This window comes from Ovis canadensis, chromosome 5 (genome assembly GCF_042477335.2).
Source record: "Ovis canadensis isolate MfBH-ARS-UI-01 breed Bighorn chromosome 5, ARS-UI_OviCan_v2, whole genome shotgun sequence".
Classification (NCBI taxonomy): Eukaryota; Metazoa; Chordata; class Mammalia; order Artiodactyla; family Bovidae; genus Ovis; species Ovis canadensis.
Window position 1 is genome coordinate 16,270,292 of NC_091249.1, and position 25,292 is coordinate 16,295,583.

At 41.8% G+C, this 25,292-nt stretch overlaps 1 protein-coding gene and 1 non-coding gene across 3 annotated transcripts in view; both read right to left on the reverse strand.

Annotated features, from left to right (window-relative positions):
• Positions 1–25,292, reverse strand: part of RUFY1 (RUN and FYVE domain containing 1) — a 66,121-nt gene that overhangs the window by 30,394 nt on the left and 10,435 nt on the right. Inside the window, exons 2-9 of one of the 2 annotated variants that reach the window (XM_069590420.1) lie at positions 21,651–22,175; positions 21,360–21,533; positions 19,905–20,022; positions 16,160–16,261; positions 14,465–14,588; positions 10,053–10,114; positions 6,441–6,506; positions 1,095–1,164 (exon numbers count right to left, since the gene is read on the reverse strand). In XM_069590420.1, the coding sequence (XP_069446521.1) occupies positions 1,095–1,164; positions 6,441–6,506; positions 10,053–10,114; positions 14,465–14,588; positions 16,160–16,261; positions 19,905–20,022; positions 21,360–21,519 (702 nt within the window). In that variant the 5' untranslated portion in view covers positions 21,520–21,533; positions 21,651–22,175. The remainder of the gene's footprint in view (positions 1–1,094; positions 1,165–6,440; positions 6,507–10,052; positions 10,115–14,464; positions 14,589–16,159; positions 16,262–19,904; positions 20,023–21,359; positions 21,534–21,650; positions 22,176–25,292) is intronic. The other variant, XM_069590419.1, reaches the window with a different exon arrangement.
• LOC138441923 (small nucleolar RNA SNORA11) lies at positions 23,818–23,948 on the reverse strand. The gene has a single exon (XR_011257491.1). It is a non-coding gene; the product is annotated as a small nucleolar RNA SNORA11 (small nucleolar RNA).

Sequence of the window (25,292 nt, forward strand, 5' to 3'; positions counted from 1 at the left end):
TCATCTGGGAAAGAGTGAATCTGCTTGTTCTAAAATCAGCTAAGGTCTCTCTGAGTGCCTCTGCATGCCACGTGTCAGGCAAGGCACGTTTATGTGGTATTAACCTAATGTAATCTATACAGCACTACGGAAAGGCATGAATTATCACCCAATTTGGAGATGAGGAAGTGAGGCCCAAAGGCCCACTCCATCCCCAGAGGAATCTGAGTGCTCCAGTCCTAAATGCGATGAAGTCTCTCCTGTGACGCTCATCTCTGAACTTCGCCTCCTCTCACAAATCTGAGCTCCTCTCCTGAAAGCTGTTCGGTCATGGCCCTGAGAAGAGTGTAGGAAGTCTGCAGTGAGCCTTACACTGGAGTCCTCACTAACAGGCGTGCTCTGCGACTCCTCCCGGCCGTGAGCTGCCCCACGCCATGGGCGGCCGTCCTCCGGCCGCTCTCGCAGCGCCTCCCTCCCAGTGAGAGCTGGGGGGCCCGAGCAGCCCGGGACCGCTACCTGCGGGCGCGCACCCCTCCTGCTAGCAGGAGGCGAGCTGTGTCCACCGAGCGGACGGCCGGGCGCGGGCAGCAAGCCTCTTCCTCGGCCTCAGCCCTCCTTCTTCCTGGCCCTTCATTCTCTCTCTTCCTAGTGAGAAAGCAGAGAAAGACCACACTGTGGGGAGACGGGCTCCATGTGCCAGCGAGGCTGAACCACCAAAGGGGCGGGTAAGGGTACTTCCACCCCATGGCAGAGCCTGCGCCTTCCGACAGCAGGGAGACACACTCATCACAGCACATGTGGTAGAAGAGGAAGAGAAAGCATGTTCACAAGAGGGCCTGCACTTGTCTCCTACTGGGCCACTGTGGCGTGACGAAGCCTAAGTCACCGAGAGCTGGCTTGCAGTCAGCTGCACTGGCTCATGGGAGTCCTGGCCAGGGCAGAACATAGACATTCCGAGGATGAGAAATTCTGAGAGCGCCTGTCCTGTCTGCAGCTCCACCCAAGGTTAGCACTTCCCATTCCTGCCAGTGAGCAGCTCTGGTGAGATATACCAACCATACCAATTCTCTTAGCCTTGGGTCATTCTGGTTTAAGCATTTCAGGAAGTTACAAACCTCTTCTTGAAGCTTTGAATTAGTCTTTTCCAAGCCATCTATCTTGGTTTGAAGATCCCCAACTGTGCAGCTGTAAAACACAAAATATTAAGTAAATGTGAACCGATGAAGGTTGTCTTCCCAATTTTTAAACAATGAGAATAGAGATTTCCAGATTTCCTGTATGAAATGGAGAGTCAAAGGGTTTCCAATTAACTCATAGATGAGGATTCTAAATATATATGTATATTAACTGAAAAATTTTCAATGTTTTCTTCCCCAACTATGCTGCCCATTTGTTTTTTAGCCAACTGGAAAGAAAACAAGAGTTTCTCCCAACACAATAGATGGGAACCAAAATGCCCTGGCAGTCATCCATCTAAAGTAATATTCATACCAAGATATTGGTACTTTTGGGTAGTAGGCTCAAAGTTGATTTTTAAATCTTTTTTATACTTTGTCCCATTTTTCACATACTCTTCAAGTAACATGCTCTACTTTCATACTGAAAAATATACAAAAACCTAGTGTAGATTTCATAAACAACAACAATAGCTACAACAATAATAGTAGTAATTTTCTTTTTGGATGATGGCTCTCTTTTGAGGCTCTCTTTTGGTTTAAGCATTTTAAATGCATCAACTTATGTAATCCTCCCCACAATTCTGTGAGGCAAATTTTATTGTTAATCTATATTACAGATGAGGAAACCATAAATTTGCATTGAAAAACTAAGTTCATACCCCTATGAACCCAGGAAGTCTGCCTCTAGAACCTACACTTTTAGGCAACAGATCCTACTACCAAAAACTGATGTTTTTTGTGATGGGGATGTGTACCAAGAAACAAATCTTTCAAGGCTAGTGAACCAAGGTTCAAGAATCAGGTGGGAGAAAGATAAAAATACAAATTGACACAAAATGAAAAGGCACAAAACAAAAGATATGGAAGAATTACAAGTTTAAAGAGTATGGCATTTTCAGTTCTGTACTGACTATATAACTCACAAAGTATCAACAAAATTGCTATTTTTTCTTAGGAAACATAAATTTCCAAACATAAATCTTAGAACAAATCTTAGAAAACATAAATTACCAAAAAAGATATATCCTCAAGAGGAGAATATCCTCACTAGAGAAGGGAATGGCAAACCACTTCAGTATTCTTGCCTTGAGAACCCCATGAACAGTATGAAAAGGCAAAAAGATAGGACACTGAAGACGAAACTCCCCAGGTCAGTAGGTGCCCAATATGCTACTGGAGATCAGTGGAGAAATAACTCCAGAAAGAATGAAGGGATGGAGCCAAAGCAAAAACAACTCCCAGTTGTGGATGGGACTGGTGATAGAAGCAAGGTTCGATGCTGTAAAGAGCAATATTGCATAGGAACCTGGAATGTTAGGTCCATGAATCAAGGCAAATTGGAAGTGGTCAAACAGGAGATGGCAAGAGTGAACGTCAACATTCTAGGAATCAGCAAACTAAAATGGACTGGAATGGGTGAATTTAACTCAGATGACCATTTTATCTACTACTGTGGGCAGGAATCCCTTAGAGGAAATGGAGTAGCCATCATAGTCAACTAAAGATTCCCAAATGCAGTACTTGGATGCAATCTCAAAAACAACAGAATGATCTCTGTTCGTTTCCAAGGCAAACCATTAAATGTCACAGTAATCCAAGTATATGCCCCGACCAGTAATGCTGAAGAAGCTGAAGTTGAACAGTTCTAAGAAGACCTACAAGACCTTCTAGAACTAACACCCAAAAAAGATGTCCTTTTCATTATAGGGGACTGGAATGCAAAAGTGGGAAGTCAAGAGATACCTGGAGTAACAGGCAAATTTGGCCTTGGAGTACGGAATGAAGCAGGGCAAAGGCTAATAGAGATCTGCCAAGAGAATGCACTGGTCATAGCAAACACCTTCTTCCGACAACACAAGAGAAGACTCTACACATGGACATCAGCAGATGGTCAACACCAGTATCAGATTGATTATATTCTTTGCAGCCAAAGATGGAGAAGCTCTATGCAGTCAGCAAAAACAAGACTGGGAGCTAACTGTGGCTCAGACCATGAACTCCTTATTGCCAAATTCAGACTTAAATTGAAGACAGTGGAGAAAACCACTAGACCATTCAGGTATGACCTAAATCAAATCCCTTATGATTATACAGTGGAAGTGAGAAATAGATTTAAGGGACTAGATCTGATAGATAGAGTGCCTGATGAACTATGGACAGAGGTTCGTGACATTGTACAGGAGACAGGAATCAAGACCATCCCCATGGAAAAGAAATGCAAAAAAGCAAAATGGATGTCTGAAGAGGCCTTACAAATAGCTGTGAAAAGAAGAGAAGCGAAAAGCAAAGGAGAAAAGGAAAGATATACCCATCTGAATGCAGAGTTCCAAAGAACAGCAAGGAGAGATAAGAAAGCCTTCCTCAGCAATCGATGCAAAGAAATAGAGGAAAACAATAGAATGGGAAAGACTAGAGATCTCTTCAAGAAAATTAAAGAGATACCAAGGGAATATTTCATACAAAGATGGGCTGAATAAAGGATATAAATGGTAGGGACCTAATAGAAGCAGAAAATATTAAGAAGAGGTGGCAAGAATACACAGAAGAACTGTACAAAAAAGATTTTCACGACCCAGATAATCATGATGGTGTGATCACTCACCTAGAGCCAGACATCCTGGAATGTGAAGTCAAGTGGGCCTTAGGAAGCATCACTACAAACAAAGCTAGTGGAGGTGATGGAATTCCAGTTGAGCTATTTCAAATCCTGAAAGATGATGCTGTGAAAGTGCTACACTCAAGATGCCAGCAAATCTGGAAAACTCAGCAGTGGCCACAGGACTGGAAAAGGTCAGTTTTCATTCCAATCCCAAAGAAAGGCAATGCCAAAGAATGCTCAAACTACCGCACAATTGCACTCATCTCACACGCTAGTAAAGTAATGCTCAAAATTCTCCAAGCCAGGCTCCAGCAGTACGTGAACAGTGATGTTCAAGCTGGTTTTAGAAAAGGCAGAGGAACCAGAGATCAAATTGCCAAAATCCAATGTATCATCGAAATAGCAACAGAGTTCCTGAAAAACATCTATTTCTGCTTTATTGACTATGCCAAAGCCTTTGACTGTGTGGATCACAATAAACTATGGAAAATTCTGAAAGAGATGGGAATACCAGACCACCTGACCTGCCTGTTGAGAAATCTGTATGCAGGTCAGGAAGCAACAGTTAGAAGTGGACATGGAACAACAGACTGGTTCCAAATAGGAAAAGGAGTACGTCAAGGCTGTATATTGCCACCCTGCTTATTTATCTTATATGCAGAGTACATCATGAGAAATGCTAGGGTAGAAGAAGCACAAACTGGAATCAAGATTGCTGGGAGAAATATCAATAACCTCAGATATGCAGATGACACCACCCTTATGGCAGAAAGTGAAGAGGAACTGAAAGCCTCTTGATGAGAGTGAAAGAGGAGAGTGAAAAAGTTGGCTTAAAGCTTAACATTCAGAAACTAAGATCATGGAATCCGGTCCATCACCTCATGGCAAATAGATGGGGAAACAGTGGAAACAGTGTCAGACTTTATTTTTCTGGGCTCCAAAATCACTGCAGATGGTGACTGTAGCCATGAAATTAAAAGACGCTTACTCTTTGGAAGGAAAGTTATGACCAATTTAGATAGCATATTCAAAAGCAGAGACATTACGTTGCCAACAAAGGTCTGTCTAGTCAAGGCTATGGTTTTTTCAGTGGTCATGTATGGGTGTGAGAGTTGGAGTATAAAGAAAGCTGAGCACTGAAGAATTGATGCTTTTGAACTGTGGTGTTGGAGAAGACTCTTGAGAGTCCCTTGGACTGCAAGGAGATTCAACCAGTCCATCCTAAAGGAGATCAGTCCTGGGTGTTCATTGGTAGGACTGATGTTGAAACTGAAACTCCAATACTTTGGCCACCTGATGCGAAGAGCTGATTCATTTGAAAAGACCCTGATGCTGGGAAAGATTGAGGGCAGGAGGAGAAGGGGACAACAGAGGATGAGAAGGTTGGATAGCATCACTGACTCAATGGACATGGGTTTGAGTGGACTCTGGGAGTTGGCCATGGACAGGGAGGCCTGGCGCGCTGCAGTTTATGGGGTTGCAAAGAGTCGGACACAAGTGAGCCACTGAACTGAACTGAACAAGAGGAGAAAAGCTAGATGAACTAACAACCAAGGAAAGACTAAAAAGCTGGCAAAGTATTGCCACTATACAGGCACTTCAAATTTTCAAGGAGCTCATGAAGCAGAAGGTATTCCCAGGCACAGAAATAAGGCAAAGCTTTCTGATTCATTTTGCGAGGCTGCACTGAGACCATACCAGAAGGAAAACGATGGAACAATTACATTAGATTATGCCTTAAGAGAATGATTAAATCATTAACGCTATGATCAAGTAGTTTATCCCTGGGGAAAAAATACATTAGTAAACTGTATCATGTCAATAGATTAGAGGGACAAAAGTCAAGCTTAACTTAATGAATGCTAAAAGGCATTTGATAAAATTCAACATGTATTTCTTACAAAAGTTCTCAATAAACTAGGAATGAATTAAGAATCTCTCTCTCAAAACAACAGTCAGCATCATACCTCAGAGAGCTCAGAAATACGCTTCCTACATACTCCTTCCTTACATAAAGGATCTGAACACGCCAGATCCTTGGCCTGATTCATTGGCTTTGGGGGTCACAGGCTGCTCCCACAGAGCACTGCTAATGTGCACAGTAAATTTTCTAAATGGGTTAAGGGTTCAGAGAGAGAATTGTATCTCCCAAAAATGTCAGGCTGAGAATCTCCATCCATTCCCCTCAACACCTGCAGCAACTAGTGTTTCATGACACACAGGAGCAGCTTTCCAGTTAAAAAGAAAACTCAAGATAAAGATACCTGCTTTCAAAAAAAAAAAAAAAAACCTTGCTATTAAATCACTAGTGAATTGCTTTCAAAGGTCTAACCCAGTGGTTTTCAACTCCTTTTCCTGCTCAGCACACTGGAGGGATGTGTGCTGATTCCCGGCAGCAATAGTGCTTTCTAGGCAGTGATCTCCAACTAAGTTGTTGTAGGCTGATGGGTGGAGAGTCCGGTTTCATTCATTCCTCTCTAAGTTGCATAACTACACAGAACAAGGGACCAAAGGATTCCCCAAAGAAATCATACTTCTATAACCTGTACACATGAGCACTGAATGACAATCTTTCTTCCTGATTAGGAAAAAAGGTAGTTATAAATATACGGCAACTCAAGAAAGTCCCATGAGGCAATCATTGGGCACTGAGAATGAACACTGGGCAAAGAAGGGAGTCCTACCTTAAGTGCCGGTTAAGTTCCTCCACATAATTTTTTTGATCAAGGACATCTGTGATTCTTTCATGCCTTTAAAAAAGGGCATAAAAATAGAGAAATTATTTTTTTGCAGTGAACAGGTGTAAAAAATGCATTTACTTATTTGGCTGCATTTGGTCTTTTTGATGCAGCATATGGACTCTGCAGTTGTGGCGCGCGGGCTTAGTTGCTTCCTGACATGTAGGATGTTAGTTCCCTGACCCAGGATGGAACCTGTGTCCCCTGCATTATCAGGTGGATTATTTTTACCACTGGGACACCAGCGAAGTCCCAAGGAATTCCTTTTACTCAGGGCTAATACTCTGTAGTTGTCCCCCAACCTTCCAGTTACATTGTCTGAGTACCAACGTCATTAATGCCATCAGGAGACCAAGAGACAGTCAGAGTGGAGTCACGTCTACACGGTCCTGAGTGAACCAGCACGACTGGCTGGGAAGACATGGAACACACTGGAAAGGCTGCCTGGAAAGGACCCTCCCTACAGATGGTCCTCCCACCTCATCCCTAGCATTTGAGAATGCCAACCAGGATTCAAGGTGGAAACACCAAAATCCATACGCGAATGGCTCCCAAGGTAGGAGATGAAGCAGCCCTCGGTATACTGAAGGAAAAGAAGCTGGCTCATAAAAGAAGATCACAAGGCTCTTCAAAACACAAAGCTCATTAGTCTGGGTTTGAAAAAAAAAAAAAAGACATTGGGAATTCCTTGGTGGTCCAGTGGTTAGGGCTCTGTGCTTTCAATGCCAAGGGGGTGGGTTCAATTCCTGGTTAGGAAACTAAGATCCTTAAATCCATGCAGTGTGACAAATAAAACAACACCAAAAAATGCCATATGTATTTATATATATAAAAAAAAGACTAAGATTTTAAAGTTAGCCTCCCCCCACCAATTTCTTTACATACGTATGTACGTAAATGAGATTATTCAACCCACACTCATGCCGCAGGTGCTGGATTTATTGGTCAGTATAGTTTATTATTATTATTTTAACCTTTCTGCCCTCACATAGCTTTCCCAGGTGACACATATGGAGAGCCTGTTGAGTAGCCTCTGTGCATATAATCATAATATCGATCTATATTTTTATACATAGTATATGCAATTAAAATATAAAACAGATTTGGAGGTTTAAAAAAAATGGGATATATATACTTCTCAGTATTATACTTTTCTCACTCAATAATACCTGTGGAAATCCCTCTAAATCTACTATACACTAGCTAAAATTTGCTTTTTCTCGTGTCTGTGTAATATACCACAGTGTGGAATATTTTGGATTTTCCACAATTCATTCAATTACAGATGTCCCTAAGTGTCCACAGGGGACGTATTCCAAAACCTCTGTGGATACCAAAATCTGCAACTACTCAAGTCTCTCATAAACATGGCATAGCACGGCTGACCCTCTATATCTGTGGGTTCAACATCTGCAGGTATGAAAGGCTGACTGCGTTCCCTTCAAGGTGGATCATCAGCTCATTTCCAGTTCTTTTCGACATTAAGAATATATTTTTAATTCCAAGTGAGCAAATCTTAGCACTCTGTGTGCATAAAGCATGCCCTCCTTGGTAAGGCGCGCTGCCAGGACACTGAGACCAGAAGAGTGCTCAATACGAAGGTGTGTGAAGGACAAGTGGTGGCTGTTTCTGGGAGAGGATTCAAACACAGCCCAAGGGTCTACAGTGAGGCCCTCCCACACCTGTGCTCAGGTCTGTGTGCCTCTCTAGAAGTGACCTATGTATATGGAAGTACAACACAGAAACACAAGTGTTATGTCTTCTTTAATATAACATAGATTTTAGCATGTTATACACATTGTTTGCTTTTCTTTCTTTTCTGTCTCTTTCTTCAGGGTGACTTCTCTGAATGCTCTTGTTAACAAGACGCATGCTTGTTAACAAGGATGAAGTAGAGTTACATGCGGCGTGAAAAGACATCCAAGACACCCTGTGATCAAAGAGTAAGTCTAGTGGCAACCTAAATATGTAATAGTGCTTTTCCATTTACATCCAAACAATCTATAAAGCAAACTACACTACCAACAAATATACATCTGCAAGGCATTAATAAAAAAAGACTTGGAAGGACTCATGCATGAGTAGCTTCCTCTGAAGAAGGAGGCGGGGAGTGGGACTGAGATGGAGACTCGGGGATAGTGTGGATGGGGAAATTGCCCTTGTACGCTCTATTCTTCCTCAGAGCCTAATTCCTTGGACAACAAGAACAGTCACGTATTACCATTGTAATTAAAAACAGCTAAATAAAACTAAAATTTCAAACAGTGCAAAAACAAAAGTAGCATTCTTTGTCAGCAGTTACATGAAAGGATGCTCAACATCACTAATTATCAGGAAATGCAAAACAAAACTGCAATATGGCAACACCTCATACCTGTTAGGATGGTTGTCACTGAAAAGACAAGAAATAATAAGTGTTGGCCAGGAAGCAGAGAAAAGAGAACTCTTGTGCAGGGTTGGTGGGTATGAAAATGAGTACAGCCACTGCGGAAAACAGTATGGCAGCTTCTCAAAAAGTTAAAACTAGAACTACTAAATGATTCAGCAATTCCACTTCTGGGTATTTACCCAAATAAAGTGAAAACTTACATGAATACATATATGCACCCCCACACTCATGGGAGTGTTACTTACAATAGCCAAGATACAGCAACAACCGTCCTGATAGCTCAGCTGGTAAATCAGGAATCTGCCTGCAGTGCAGAAGACCCCGGTTTGGTTCCCGGGTAGGGAAGATCCACTGGAGACGGGATAGGCTACCCACTCCAGTATTCTGGCCTGGAGAATTCCATGGACTATATTTTCCATGGGGTTGCAAGGAGTCGGACACAACTGAGCGACTTTCACTTCACTCCTTTAGAGCAACAACCTAAGTGTCCATCAATAGATGAATGAAGAAAATGTAGTGTATTTATATAATAAAATAGTATTCATCCATAAAAAAAATCCTACCATTTCTGACAACATGAGTGCATTTGAGGGCATTATGCCAAGTGAAATAAGAAAAATAGTGAAAGATAAATACCTTATGATCTTACTTATCTGTGGAATCTAAAACAAACACACACAGAACCAAGCTCACAGATACAGGGACTGGTGGTGGTTGCCAGAGGCTGGGGAGTGGGGGAGAAGGGGAATGGGGTCATAAGGTACAAACTTCCAGTTATAAAATAAAGGAGGCTTAGTGAGGCAACGTGCAGCATGGTGACTCCCGTTAATAGCAGTTTATATATATAGTGAATGTATATAATTAAGTATAGCTAGTGACCATAGTTAATAGTACAACTGCATATGTGAAAGTTGCTAGGACAGTAGATCCAAAAAGCTCTTGTCACAAGAAAAAAATTCTTTTGTAACTAACTATGTTAAGGTCATGGATGTGCGCTATATGTACTGTGGGGACCACTTTACAATACATACAAATATCAGACCATTATGTTGTACACCTGAAAATAATATAATGTTATATGTCAATTACACCTCCATTTTTGAAAGAGTAGCATTCTTTGCTAGAATTTCATTAAAATCACGAAGAGCAGCATACAGTGCAGAACTTACTCTTTGCGGCCGTCTAGATCCTGCACGTCTTTAATGTAGAGAGAAAAATCGATCACTCCAACCTGATTGAAAGAAAAGGCACCAGTGTAAATGGAAGATAATTCCCCCACTTTCCACACACCTTACTACCTTTAAAATTCGTGGTGTTTATACGCCTATCTCTTTCCTCAACAGTCAGTTAGATGGATGAGCTTAAAGTAGCAATCAAGCAAACAAACCGAAAGAAAAATAACCCCATCATCTTCGAGAAGAAAACCTTACTAAAAATCAGAATTCAAGGGAATATTCTGAAGTTTTACCACTTAGTAATGATTAGTTTTTCTGTCTTTATTCAACAATCACATTGTTGACAAAGATCAACAAAGTTCTTCGGGTACAAAGTAATAAAAAAAAAAAGAGAGAGAGAGAGAGACCTGGATCTTTAAAGTGGTGACTTCAGCTGATAACTCTGACTCCTTCTTTCCCCAAGTTGGGATGAAAAGGTCCAGTCTGTATTTCAGGGAAAATCCTCTGCTATAGGGAACTAGGGAGGTCCAAGATCCCTCAACATCTCAAAGTTAGGTGCTTTGTCCAGAAATAAAGCACCTGAGTCAGAGTGAATGACAGCCCTAGCCTGCCATCACGGACTCCAGTGAAAGTGAAGCCATTCCTTTGAAATACAGGATAATTGGGTCCATCAAGACAGAAATATGTAAATCAGTCACATTATAGCCATATTGCAGAACCCTCTGCAACCATAACAAAGAACACAGGGAATGAAAATGTAATGAAACGAAGAAAGCTCCAGGATAAAATTTTAAGTCAAAGAATACTATGTACAGCATTAACCCCAATTATATATATAGAGTATAGCAACCCCACTTATGTTAAAAGCCAGAGCTGTATGTGACGTCTTCTGCAGCTTCCCTGTTGAGCCTCCCACCAATCTCCATTCCCAACCCTTGAACCTGGGTGGCCTTACTACCTTTCTTAATGAGCAGAAAGCAGCAGGAAGGAGGCTGTGACTTTTCAGCTAGGTTAACAAAGGCAGTACACACTTCGTCCTGGCTCTTTCCCTTGGGCACATGCCTCTGAAGTTCTGAGCTTCTACGGGAAAAGTCTGGCTACCTTGAGGCACCACGCTGGAGAGCATGTGGAGAGACCAAATGCAGACAGAGATGCCCAGGAAACCCCTGCTGCTCCAGCGCCTGCTCACTGCCCTTCTCAACTCAGAGGGCAGTGACAGCACAGGCCTTCAGCCACTTCAGTCCTAGCCACCAACTGCCTATAATCATAGGTGTCCTTCAGAATCAACCTGCTGAGCCCAGCTACCCATCAACTATGAGTGACTGCTATTTTTAGTGTGACTGTTAATTTGTTACACTGCAATAGAAAGCCAGGAAAGATTTAGTCAGAAACAAAAACCTACGTACACATAAATGCATAGAAAAAGTAGTCCCTCAAGTTTTTACATCACCTGTGGGGACAAAGTGGGACTGAAGGAGGAGGAGAAAAGGGAAGCTGAAATGGTAATACCAGCAAGTTTTAACAAACATTTACAGAAAAATAATTCTTGCTATAACCAACTTTTGCAGAAAATAAGAAGGAAAAGAATATTATCCAGCTTATTTTATGAGGTTATATAATCCTGACACTGAAAAGTTACCAAGACAGTATAGAAAGGGAAGATTCAGACAAGTGTCACTTGTAAGTAGAGACACAAAAATCCCAAATAAACCACAGACATTAAGTCTAGGAGTACACTAAAAGTATATGTACGATGACCAAATAAGATTTATTTTAAGAATGCAGGAATAATGTCACAATAGGAAGCCCAAGAATTAATTCAATTATAATTATGGGCTAAAAATGGATATGACATCTCAATAGATGCCAAAAAGTGTTGGATAGCATTCAATATTCATTTTTTAAAAATTAATTTCTTTATTTTAATTGGAGGCTAATTCCTTTACAATATTGAGGTGGTTTTTGTCATAGGGTTTGGGACGGCGGCACACACGTACACCTGTGCCTGATACATGTCAATATTCATTTTTAAATAAAAATGCAAAGTTAGAAGAGAACAGCACTTTCTAAACATGAAAAAGAGGGTCTCTCAGACAGCAGCAGCAAATACTCATGCTTCATAGTGACATGCAAGAGGCATTATGTGGACGATAAGAATAGGCCAGGGGCTCAATCACATCTATTATTTAATAAAAATCCCAGACAAATTTTTATTTTGGAATCTGACAAAATAAATGATGTTCAAGGTCATCTGGCAGAATAGAAAATGGACAGCCTCAACTAAATCTGAAAATGTGGCATAAAAAAGTAGGTAGGAGGTGAACTGCCAGAGCATAAAACACACTATATGGCTTTGGTAGTTTAAAGGCTATGTTACTAGCATAGAAATAAAAAGATCCAGAGACTAAACAGAGAGTCTACAAACAAGCCTCTGAGTATAATGGATATTTCAACAGATGATAAAGGTGGAATTTCAAATTAGTAGGCAAAATAAAAATATTTGATACATGATACTGAAACAACTGGTTTACTACTGTACTTAATAGGGAAAACAAACCCTGAGAGAGCAGAAAAAAATTTTATAACAAATATTCTGACAAATGGTAAATATCCTTATCCATAATAAAGGAGTGGAAAAAGATGGAATATTCAAAAAAATGGGCAAAGGATATGAACAGGTGAACCACCGATGGCTTGTTTAGTGTTTGTAATACAAAATGAAAAAACCTTGTATGATATTTATAACAAAACATGAAAAAAAAAACAACTCCATCATCCTAGTTTCAAAAACACAAATTTGAGATGAAGAGTTTTTTCTGTCTGATTGAAAAAGACCAAGAACGCTCCCATGCTTTCACAACACTCATGCAGAACTTGTACAGTCTGACACAGCAATCTCAAAACTTATCCTGAGAAAATAAACGGACAAGACTCAAACACAAGTATAAGGACATTCATAACACTGTGATTATAACATGAAAATGACTTACATTAATAAGTACTGGTTAGGGAGGGAGAATCAAGGAGGGGATATATATATTACATATATAATTATATGTATATATATAAAATTATGACTGATTTGTGTTGTTGTATTGCAGAAAACAACACAACACTGTAAAGCAATTATCTTTCAATTAAAAAAAATGTTGGTTAAATAAATTTTTGTATATTCATAAAATGGATGACTCACATGGTCAGTTAAAATTAGGTTTATATCTCTTGACATCAAGAGCTGTGTGGAACACATTGTTAAATAAAGAAATTGCAAAATGGTGTTCTTGGAATAATCACATTTTGGTTTAATGAAAAAAGAAAGCTCCAAACATCTGCTTCTGAGATACAAAGATACACACACACTCACACCTTTTATTCATGTGCTGGAAGGATATATCCCAAAATTTAACACTGAATTGGCTGTTTCTATGAAATGGGACAATATGTGATACTTTGTTTCTTTTCAAAAAAACTTATTAAAAAAAAAAAAACAACTTCTTTATATTTTTTGAAAAATATTCAACAGGCCAAAACAAGAAAACTACTGGGGAAAAAAAGAAGCTGATCTGGTCATGGAGGGATTGGGGAAGCTTTAGATTCATGTTCAAACATGTAGTGGGAAGAAGGCGGGGCAGCGGCCCAGCCACAGTTCCTGATGCCCTGAAGTGGGGTGGAAGTTACAATGGGGCAGAGTGTCTGGATTTACAGCCTCCAGCACCTCGAGCTTAGGCCTCAGCCCTGGCTACTGGCTCCCTTGTAGGAGGAAAAGCCCATCACAAGGCTGTCTCCAGCAAGGGGCACTCTGCACCTCACAGCCTGAAAATTCCTGCTCCATTTTACCATCTAACTTTCCAAATCTCTCCTGAGTCTGTTTTCCCACTCCTCAAGCAGACTTGTCTGCCCCAGACTTCCTGACTTATCTGCTTCATGTTTCTCCATTCCCCATTCTGGGCTGCTTCTAACTCATGACCTGGATAGCTGCTAGCTTCAACTTTCTCAGTCTCAGGCCTGACCATTTCACTGTGCTGCCTAAAAACCTCCAATGGTTCCCGAAGTTCCAGGGACAAAAGCTGAAGCCTCTAACATGGCGCTGATGATGTAACACCTGGGCCGGCCTCCACCTCCACCTCACTCACTGAGCAGGCTGTGTCCTAGCCGTGGAGAACCATTTCCTGTTCCCAGACATGCCCTGCTGTCTGTGCGTGCCTTTGTGCCTTTGTCCGAGCTATTTTTCGCTCTTCCCTGAGACTTTTGCCAGCTGTCCCAGCTTTGGTCCAGCACAGCACCCTGCACAGCCCTTTACCAGATACCCCCTGCCATCTGCCCCTTCTTGCACACGTCTGCAAATCCAGTGTAAAATCCCTGGCCCAAATAAGACATTTGATCTGGAGTCAAAAGTCCCATCTTACCTGAGAATCCAAGTCTTCTCCTTTTAAGCAGAGGTTGGCATCAAGCACATTGAGTCCCACCAGCAGACCAACAATCACCGTCCCTTCTTCCTCCATCATCAATGCCTCAGGCTCATAGAACTCACTGAAAGAGATGGATAACACCGGAACACCGTCACCACCTTCTACTGGACCTATCCTGACTTTTCACCTCTTAGCTCGCGGCCTGGCCGCCAGCTTCACCAGGAGCCAGAGGCTGCCTTGTGTGCATGCCCTTCTGCCTCTTATTCCCTCTCTCACTCTAAGTTCTGGGATCTCTTCCCTCTCCTCTCTTCCTGGGGCTTAGAATGGACCCCTCCCACCTCTGGTCTAAGGTTAACTTCTCTGGTTGGGCCCTGGACCCCAGCTCTTCTCATTAGGCCCCCGTGTTCCCAAACGCCACTCTGCCCCTCTTGTCCACCTGGCTGCCTCTTTGGTCCTCCCACGTGAACTACGTCTACACTCACATCCATGTCAACACGAAGTGCAATCCTGCGATCCCCACCGCCCCCGACCCGGAACAACACTCTTCCCTCTCTCCCGCGTCCCGGGAACACTGCCTGCTTTGACTCCCTTCCCTCCCAGTCCCCCTGGCCACGTGTAGTGAGGCTCTATCCATCCACGCACTGGTCACCAGCGATTAGCTAATATACCAGCATGTGTGTGAGTGCGTAAGAACTTGCTATCCTCAGAATTGGTTATTTATTTATTATCGTTTTATTTTTGGCAGTGAGCCATGTGGGATCTTGGTTCCCAGGCCAGGGGCGGAAGCTGTGCCCTCTACAGTGGAAGTGCGAAGTCTGCACCACTGGACCAGGAGGGCAGTCCCAGAACTAGCTGTTTAGAACAAAATCCGTACCTCAAAGTCACTCAGTATAACGGTCAGAGAAGAGTACAAGGTACGTAAATTATCTGAAATCAGTATTTATCATGAAAGCATTTGTTCAGTAATAAGCCATGACTTGAAAACAATCGAAAATTTTGGATGATAGGCCATACTGTAAAAGATATTTTTATTTCAGTTAGATAAGAGCATTACCTCTATAAAGATTTTTTCCTCATAAATTCTCATATCATAGAGAAAATTCCTCTTATAATGATGTCCTTTGTCTAAAAAGCTATAAATATAAAAAATGAACCCAGTCATAAATTTCAGAGATAGTTTGTCTTTAGGGATGCCAAGAGATATAAAAGTTTACAAACTGAATATGGAATCCTAAAATAGGTAATCTAGGTATGTTCTCTTATAAAAAGCAGGGTTTTATAATTTAAAATTGCCCACTGAATCTAGCTCAAGCCATTTCCCCCCTATTATCACCCAATCAAATACTATTTTGTTGAAACTTAATGGAGTATGCTGTCAGTTACCCGATCTTAGGTATTTTTGAAGAATTACCTTCAAAATGAAAATACGAATCTTCATTCATAAAGATTTCGGACAGTGCTCAAAAAATAAAATTCTGCTATTTAAAAAGCAGAAGAATTAAGCCACAGAATAATTACACTTCATAATAATCTGAATAAAAACTGTACAGGCTTGTTCAGGTTTTCGCATTAACATCTTACAGAGAAACATGAATGAACCATTTGGCCAAGTCAATACATTCTTATTTTAATTCCTAATGATGTACAAAACTATGTCCTAATTACGAAGCAAAAACTAAGGTGATGAAATACCTCAAGAGATTTTTATTGTCTACAAGCACTTTCAGATAATCTGCCAGTTTCTTCTGCATGAGCGCAAGATAAAGCCAAGCTCTGCCCCTTCCCACAGCCGTCCTGTAATGCAAACAGAGGATTAGCCTATTAAAGCATTACAACAGCAAAAACAAACGGAAAAAAAGCCAACTTGGCCAAGGGGAAATATATTCTCTCACACAGACACACAGACACGCTTGTGAATGCAAAGCTTCCCTGGGGGTTGCAGGAACACTCTGGGAAGGCTGAGGAAATGGCTCACTGCATTTTTGGGGGGACTACTTGAAGTCTATATCATAGGCATACATTTCCCTCCCTCCCCCTCAAAACACACACACACACACACAACAAAACCAGCAAAATATTTAAGCCAGAAACATCTGATTTCTGGAACAAATACAATTAGACAAAACTTTGCATGTACTCATAAATTTCACAGGAAGCCAGGAAATACCAGGTTAGATTGTATCATGGATAAACATGCTTTTACATTTACTAAAGTACTGAACTCACAAGATTTCTAAGGCATTAGCTTGAAATTTATCACGTTGAGTTTATTTTTGGCACAGTAAAATACACACAATATGACGCTTACCACCTCATCCATTTCTAAGTGTACTGTTTAGTACTGTTGGGCACATTCACGTGGCTGTGCAACCAGTCTCAAAGGTACAATTTTGATAAGATCTGTTTTAAAAGAAATTTAAAAAGCCTCCCAAATAGAGACCTAGCTCTATTGAAGGAAAAAAAGATACTGTTCTAAGCAGAGTAACTGCATTTGTAATGTCCAAGAGAGTATTAGAGGTACTGCTGTAATCAATATCTGCCTCAAAGGGCTAGAAGGCACACAACTTACTATAAAAGGCTTTGGATTCCCCCCCACCTTTCAACAAATGATGTGAAGTTCGAGTAAAAGAAGAAAAGAAATAGGAAAAATGCACACTGACATGTCCTGCTTGGTGGGAGTACAAACTGGCACAATTCTTCCAGCAGGCAACTTAATGCCAGCAGGTTCTCAAAGTTCTGCATCTAGCAACGTAAGGCAGTAACTGAGGATGTACACAAAGATGTGTATTGGGTTTGGTCAGCACTGCAGTTTGGACAATGAGGATTTGAAGACAACCAAGAAGCCCAAAGTGGGAGGGGCTACACAACAGAATGCTATATGCTCACTTCAAAAACAAAGTTGCGGATGAATATTCAATATGGAAAAAGGTTTAAAGTCTACTATTACATGGGAAAAAAGCTACAGTATGTACAGTTTAATACTTGGTGTTTTCCCCAGTTCTCCTTCTCTGTTCATTAATATACTGCTCCTAGTTAAGGTTCACTTCCCAAACATTTTTCTGCACTGGAAATAAATGTTCTTATTTTTCTTCCCTTCTTGCAAAAATATTAGTATGCTACATATGCCATTCACTGAGTATCTGTCATTTTGACATTCTTTCTGTACACAGGGAATTTCCTGTTTATGTTTTCATAGCTTTAAGGCGTTTCACTATTGGACTGTGCCATGACTTATTTACCTAGTCTTTAATCTAGGCCATTTCTAATCTTCTGCTGTTACAAATAATGCTGCAACAGACATTTCTGTACATGTGTCATTTTCACATGTTAGGTCTATGAGATAAAAGCCCTAGAAGTGGAATTACTGGGTCAAAAGGGAGACGCACTGGTGGCTTCCGAGGTTAGTGCCAAACTGTCTTCCATGAGGAGCGCAACAGTGATGCCACTGGGGGAGGCAAAGGCGAATTAAAATAGAGTCTTCTTTATTTGTCTAACTTTGTACTGAAAGGATCTACAAGGATACTGACCAAGATATTAATTGTAGTTTTGTTTTTTCCGAGTAGTAAGCTAATAGAAGCATCTTTTTTGCTTGTTCTTATTTCCTAATTAAAAATTATGTAATAAGAAAAAAGACTTTTTAATTTCCAAAAAAGGAGAGAACCTTGTCTGTTGTCTGGGTTTAAATGCCAATACATGAAATCGTATTCATTGTATAACAGTTAATAATGAACCATGATGTGAAAACAATGAAAAGTTCTGGGTACTGGGCCACACTGTAAAAGACATTTTTATCTCAATTAGACAAGGAAATTAAACTCCAGAGAGAGGACTCTCAGGACTCAAAGTCTGTCCTGCAAGTTTCAAACTACCTCAGAGCAAACAGTCTCTATTCTCCAAAAAATACTAATCATAACTTCCAAAATACTGTAGAAATTTTAGAACTTTTGCTCCTGTTTAATGAAATAGTAAAAACACCACAGCTCTTTATGGAGCAAAGCCAGTAGTCTTTTCTCACATGGCTCCCAAAAGGCTACTACTCCAGAGGCATCAAGAAGAGGGAGCTACGCTGTATTTTCTTTTTGGCAGTCAAAGGGAGGATTTTGATACTTAAAACTAGTTACTTGTTTAGCATCCACAGTGTTAATAAGGGAACAGAAGCAGTGAGTTCAGCTGAAAAGAAGCTCTTTGTTAGCATAACAAGACTTCAGAGATGCCCCTGTGCCTAAGTGGAAGTAGAAGCCTGAGTGCAGGAGAAGGCAGAACCCTGCTCCATCGGATCAGAGCACCCAAGGACAGGGTCTCTAGAGGGAGCGAGCTGGCTGGAAGGGATGGACAGTAGGACCACACATAGAACAACTGAAGAAACAAGGCAGATGTGGGAGGCTCGTGACAGTGAAAAGCAAAAGGGTTAGCTGCTCAGTCATGTCCAACTCCTTGCGACCCCATGGACTGTAGTCTGCCCATGCAATTTTCCAGGCAAGAATACTGAGTTGGTATCTATTTCCTTCTCCAGGGGATCTTCCCACCCAGGGATCGAACCTGCATCTCCTGCATCGCAGGCAGGTTCTTTACTATCTGAGCCACCAGGGAAGCCCAGGAAGATCACAGCTGGTGGGGGTGGCGGGGTGGGGTGGTGTCACCAAATAAATATATGAAAGTCTGTCACCTGCTATAGGCTTTCACCTTAGGTGGCACAGGCCCACAGGGCTGAACCCAGGTCAGAGACAGAAGGCTTAAATCCTCAGCAGCAAATGAGTTTAGCAAGATGCAGAGGGTTTCAGAGGCCAGGAGACCTGTGTTCTCTTCTTGGTTCCACCACTTAGTTGCCAAAGGACCTTAGGCAAGTTACTTAACCACTCTGAGTCTCAGTTTCTGCACTTGCAGATGGGAACACCATCAGCTTAGCTCCTAGGGATTTGTGGAGGATGAAATGAAATAATGAAGTGCTAAGGCATTGTCCTTAGCACAATGCCTGGCACTTGGCAGGGCCTTAGTCATGGCGGCTAATACAATTACCCTAAAATGGAATGGGCTGGCTCTGCAGGAGAAGGTCAGAGAGAGCATGGACAGTTAGGTTCCTTGTGGAAGACTCTGCAGGGGGCTCTTCTATCGACCCCAAGATCTCCTTCTCCTCCTGGAACTGCTCTTGCAGTGACAATACTTTTTCATTACAGAACCTTGTATGACAAGCAGGAATCACGGTCCTCATTTTAAAGAAAAGGAAACTGAGGCTCAGAATGGGGCAAATTTTGCTCAAGTTTATGTGGAGATTGAGCAGCAGAGCTGAGACTAAAGTCTAAGTAAAGTGTGGCTTGTGCTACAGTTTGTTCTAAATTAGAAGATGCTTTATTAGCAAGGAATTGAGAAATGGATAAATACAAGGGAGTTGTTTTTTTTTTTTTTAAACATCAAATTGATGTAACTACTTCTCACTCACTTTAATTCTGGTAGATTTCTGACACTAGTGGCTATATCTGATGCTTCTGGACAAAGTTTCTCCACCAGCTCCAAAGGACCAAAGAAAGATTTATTTTGGCCAATAAAACTCTTCTTAACTAAAAGGGAAAACAGAAGTATTATTCATAAGAACAGTTTGCAAAACGTCTTCAGGCGCCCTCAGTCTCTCTCCCAAAAGCCAAATGAAAGCTATGGAGCTGCCCTGCTTACTCCTTCTGATTCAGTCTTGGGAACCGGGAGAAGCCAAGTACCAAATGAGCTCTCCCTGTTTCTGATGACAGGGTTTCTCTGTCATACCCATTATGCTCCCTCAAGTATTTATTGCCCACAAAATAAAACAAGTGCTCAAATAATCATCTATGAAATCCTTGCCCTTCTCCCTCTTACCTGATGCCAAAGTCAATTCTTGATTGACTTTGTCAAACCATCACCATCCCTCATCTGAACTGCTGCAATAACCTCCTAATGGGTTTCCTTGCTCCTAATATTGTTACCACCCCACCTTTCTGATCTGTTCTCCACATAGGTGACAGTTTTTTAAAAAAATGTAGGTTAGATCTTATTTTTCCATGGCTGAAAATCCTCCAAATACTCATGAAATAAAATCCAACTCCTAACTTGACCTTTAAAGGCCGACGTGATTCAGCCCATTCCAACTACCCTGACCTCCTCTCCTCCTGCTTGGCATGCCTCACTTACCTGGTGTCTTCAAACCAAAGTTGGTCCCACTCAAGACCTCTGCACCTGTTTTGTTTTTCTAGAAAGGCTCTTGCCCCAAACCTTCGCATAGTTGACTCCTTCTCTCCTTTAGCTCTCAGCTCACATTTCACTCCCCAGAAAGACCTTCCCCCTTTACCCTAACTGGAAAGATTTTCCCTTGATTCTCTATCTTTTAACCAATCTTGCATCCCTGAATTAGTAGCATTTTGCAACTATTCTGCTTCTGAATTTGTTGTCTTATCTCCTCTCTAGAACTGTGCTGTCCAAGGTAGCCACTAGCCACAAGTGGTACTGAAATGTAGCCAGTGCAATTGAGATATACTGTTAAGTGTAAAATACACAGCGGATCTTTAAGCCTCACTTTAAAAAAGAATGCAAAATATCTCACTAATAAGGTTTATACTGACGATATATGTCAAAATGATACTATTTTGGCTATATTGGGTTCAATAAAATAAATTACTAAAACTTCATGCGTTTCTGCTTTTTAAAAACGTGGCTCCTAGGATCTCAGAAATTACACATGTGGCTTGCATAGCATTTCTACTGGACAGCGCTGCTCTAGAATGTCACGTCTTGTGGGCAGGGATCTTGTTTGTTTTGTGCACAGCTGTTATCCCAGCACCCAGAACAATGTTTGGCATTGAAGATGCTGAGCGAGCTTAGCCTGAATTTTCACGGCCCCGAAGCCCCCAGCCCCACCGCCGCGGCTCACCTCTCAGCCCATGTTTGAGGCAATGCTCCAGCACTACAAAGAACTGCTGCAGGGGGGCATGATCTGCATCCAGGCTGCGGCCCAGGCTCAGGGCAGACTGGAGCAAGACCTTGATGCTGAGTTTCATCATGTGCATCAGGTTGACACGCTCCTCCATCATCTGGCCCTTGGAAGCTGTGGAGCGGAAGCAGGGACAGCTTCGTTAGTGCACTGAATGCAGTCCCGGGTGAGGAGGCTAGACGCAGAACAACGAAGGGAAGACCCGTCGGCTGGTCTGCTCTGAGCACTCACGTGCGGATTAACTGGAGTTCTCAGCCAACCGGCCCCTAACCCTGGGAGGTCACAGGCTCATCCGGCGGCTGAAGCCGTGGGTCAGTCTCCAAAGGCTTCTCCCAGGTAGCTCCGCGCGTTGCTACGGCGACGGCCCTATCCGCACTCACTGCGATTGGTGTCTCCCACGCCCTTATTCCATTTTCGACCAATGGAACGATGCATACTCCAGAAAGCCTTGCCCTAACCTAGAAGGCTTGCTGGGAAAGTGATCTACCCCCTCGCGTTCCTATTGGAGGAGTCCAGCTCGAGGCCACGCCCCCAGCGCTCGCGGGCGCCATTTTGACTTCTCTGCCAGGAGGGAGGTGGCGGCTTCCGGGCTTGCTTGGGGTGGGTCGCATACTAGCCAGAGGGATTCTTGAGCCAGCTGTTTTGTCTGTGAGTGCCACCCGGAGCATTCGGGGAAGCATCCATTCCTTGGTACAGGGCTCAAATTCTCGTTGCCCGTCTTTCGTACACGATTAGTGGACTGTTAGTTTCCCGGTTCTTTTGTAAGGTAAAACAGAATAAAATGCAAGCACTATAAACTGGTTCAATTAATAAAAGTTCAATCATTCAAGGTTTTTTTAATCTTTATTTTATTACTATTATAAATAATTATAAAATATAATGTGCTATGAAGTTTCTTTGTATTAATTGTATTTATACTTAATAACCACTGGAGTTCAGCAATCTTTCATTAGATTATTTTTCATTTTGTTAGGTCACATTTCAGTTCTCCATCTCCCCTGTCCCTGGGATTCTCCAGGCGAGAATACTGGAGTGGACTGCCATTTTCTTCTCCAGGGCATCTTCCCAACCCAGGGATCCAAGGCCCGTCTCTTGCATTGGCAGGCGAATTCTTTACCACTGAGCCAAGAGGAAAGCTCATTTAATATGTAAAAATGTATAAAGGTGAAACAAAATTTTGCTAAAAAGTCTACCCTGAGTTAAATTTTTTTGGGGGGGGGTAGAATTTTTTTTAATAGTTGTAAGTTTATAACAAAATTGACCGGAAGGTACAGAAATTCCCTTCCCTCACATGCATCTGGAGAAGGCAATAGCAACCCACTCCAGTACTCTTGCCTAGAAAATCCCATGGACGGAGGAGCCTGGTGGGCTGCAGTCCATGGGGTCCCTGCGAGTCGGACACGACTGAGCAAGTTCACTTTCACTTTTCACTTTCATGCATTGGAGAAGGAAATGGCAACCCACTCCAGTGCTCTTGCCTGGAGAATCCCAGGGACAGGGGAGCCTCGTGGGCTGCCGTCTATGGGGTCGCACATGACTGAAGCAACTTAGCAGCAGCCGCTGCACATGCATCAGTTCAGTTCAGTCGCTCAGTTGTGTCCGACTCTTTGCGACTCCATGAACCGCAGTTCGCCAGGCCTCCCTGCCTATCACCAACTCCTGGAGTTTACCCAAACTCATGTCCATTCAGTCCGTGATGCCATCCAACCATTTCATCCTCTGTCGTCCCCTTCTCCTCCTGCCCTCAATCTTTCCCAGCATCAGGGTCTTTTCAAATGAGTCAGCTCTTCACATCAGGTGGACAAAGTATTGGAGTTTCAGCTTCAACATCAGTCCTTCCAATGAACATGCATAGCTGTTATCAAGGCTGGAACTTTTTTTTTTTAAATAAGGATGAACTGCATTGACACATGATAACCAAGGTCCCAGCTCATCCTCTATATTCACTGACTAAGTAAGTAGTATTGTACCTTCTCTGGGTTTGGACAAAAGTATAACATCATTATATTATAATGACATCATCATATTATAATGATGTCATCATATTATAATGAAATTCAAATACTCATGTGAAAGTCATTCAAAGTATTTTCACTGCTCATAAAAACTTCTGTACTCTGTCTATGCATCTCCCTGCTAACTCCAGGCAACCATTGATCTTTTTATTGTCTCCATAGTTTTGCCTTTTCCAGAATGGCATTTAGTTGGAATCTATTTTTCTGTTTTCTTTCTCCTTGACAGGTTCAAAGCCTTTTTAAGACCACTCATGGCCGACCCATGCATGGATCAGAACGGCTCTAGGTGGCAAGCTCCCTGACTAAGCACTGCAGCTCTTCTTCCAATATCGAGCCCTGTCCCACTGGTCCTGCCCAGCAGCCACATGGAAGTGAACAAGGACACAGTTTGGATATTTGTTCATTGAAACACTAGAAGTTTTTGTGCCTCTTGTCACAGTGAACCCAGATTCCTGTCTGGTGGGTTGCAAACAGATGAGCCATTTATTTAGGCCCTCTGCTCTACGTGCAACCCAATCCACGACAAATTCTTACCAAGTGACCTCTCAAGCCCTGGAAACTGTCACTCTGGAAATTAAAACTATTATAGACCCTCAAACTATAACCTAGTTCCAGCAGGAAAATAAGCCCTGGTTGGTGCACCCCTCTCTCTGCACCAGTGCCACCTTTTGGTCTTTTAAATGTTTGCCCCTTGGATTGGAGGATGGGGCGGGGAGTGTATGGTTGTTTACCAGTTGTTCATTATATATGCTAAGCAGACTTTCATGTTTATTGTTTCTTAGTATTATTTCTATGACTTGCCTGTTAAATCTTTTAACTTTCTTGATTTGTTTGCTTTTGTCTTATGGGTCTGTGTATTGTGGATATTAATCCTTTGTTTACCCGCTTTCTTTCATCAGCAATAATTAATATGGATATATAGTTAAAAGAGCATATATGTGCATAGCTAAATTGAAAAGAATGACACTACGACTGAATTTATAATACAAGTATTAAGTAAATATGAATGAAACTCAAAGACAGCCTGGGACTGAAAATTCTAGATTCTCAGCAAAACCCAAGAAGACAGCTATTGGGAAAGAAAAACTGGTCTAAATATTTCATCTTGGTTTTGAAAAAAGAAAAATGGATTTTAAGTAAAGCATCTGGGTGGGGATGGTATATTTTAAATATTGAGAGACTCCTATGTATTGTTTATAAATTTGAAAAGTTTAATGAGATGGGTGATTGGGTGCAGTCTCAAAAAGGCAGAATGATCTCTGTTCGTTTCCAAGGCAAACCATTCAATATCACAGTAATCCAAGTTGATGCCCCAACCACTAATGCTGAAGAAGCTGAAGTTGAACGGTTCTATGATGACCTACAAGACCTTCTAGAAGTAACACCAAAAAAAGATGTCCTTTTCATCATAGGGGACTGGAATGCAAAAGAAGGAAGTCACGAGATACCTGGAGTAACAGGCAAGGTTGGCCTTGGAATACAAAATGAAGCAGGGCAAAGGCTCACAGAGTTTTGCCAAGAGAACTCACTGGTCATAGCAAACACCCTCTTCCAACAACACAAGAGACGACTCTACATGTGGACATCACCAGGGGGTCAAAAATGAAATCAGACTGATTATATTATTTGCAGTGAAAGATGAAGAAACTCTATACAGTCAGGAAAAAACTCCTTATTGTCAAATTCAGACTTAAACTGAAGAAAGTAGGGAAAACCACTAGACCATTCAGGTATGACCTAAATCAAATCCCTTATGATTATACAGTGAAAGTCACTCAGTCGTGTCTGACTCTTTGTGACCCCATGGACTGTCCATGGAATTCTCCAGGCCAGAATACTGGAGTGGGTAGCTGGTTCC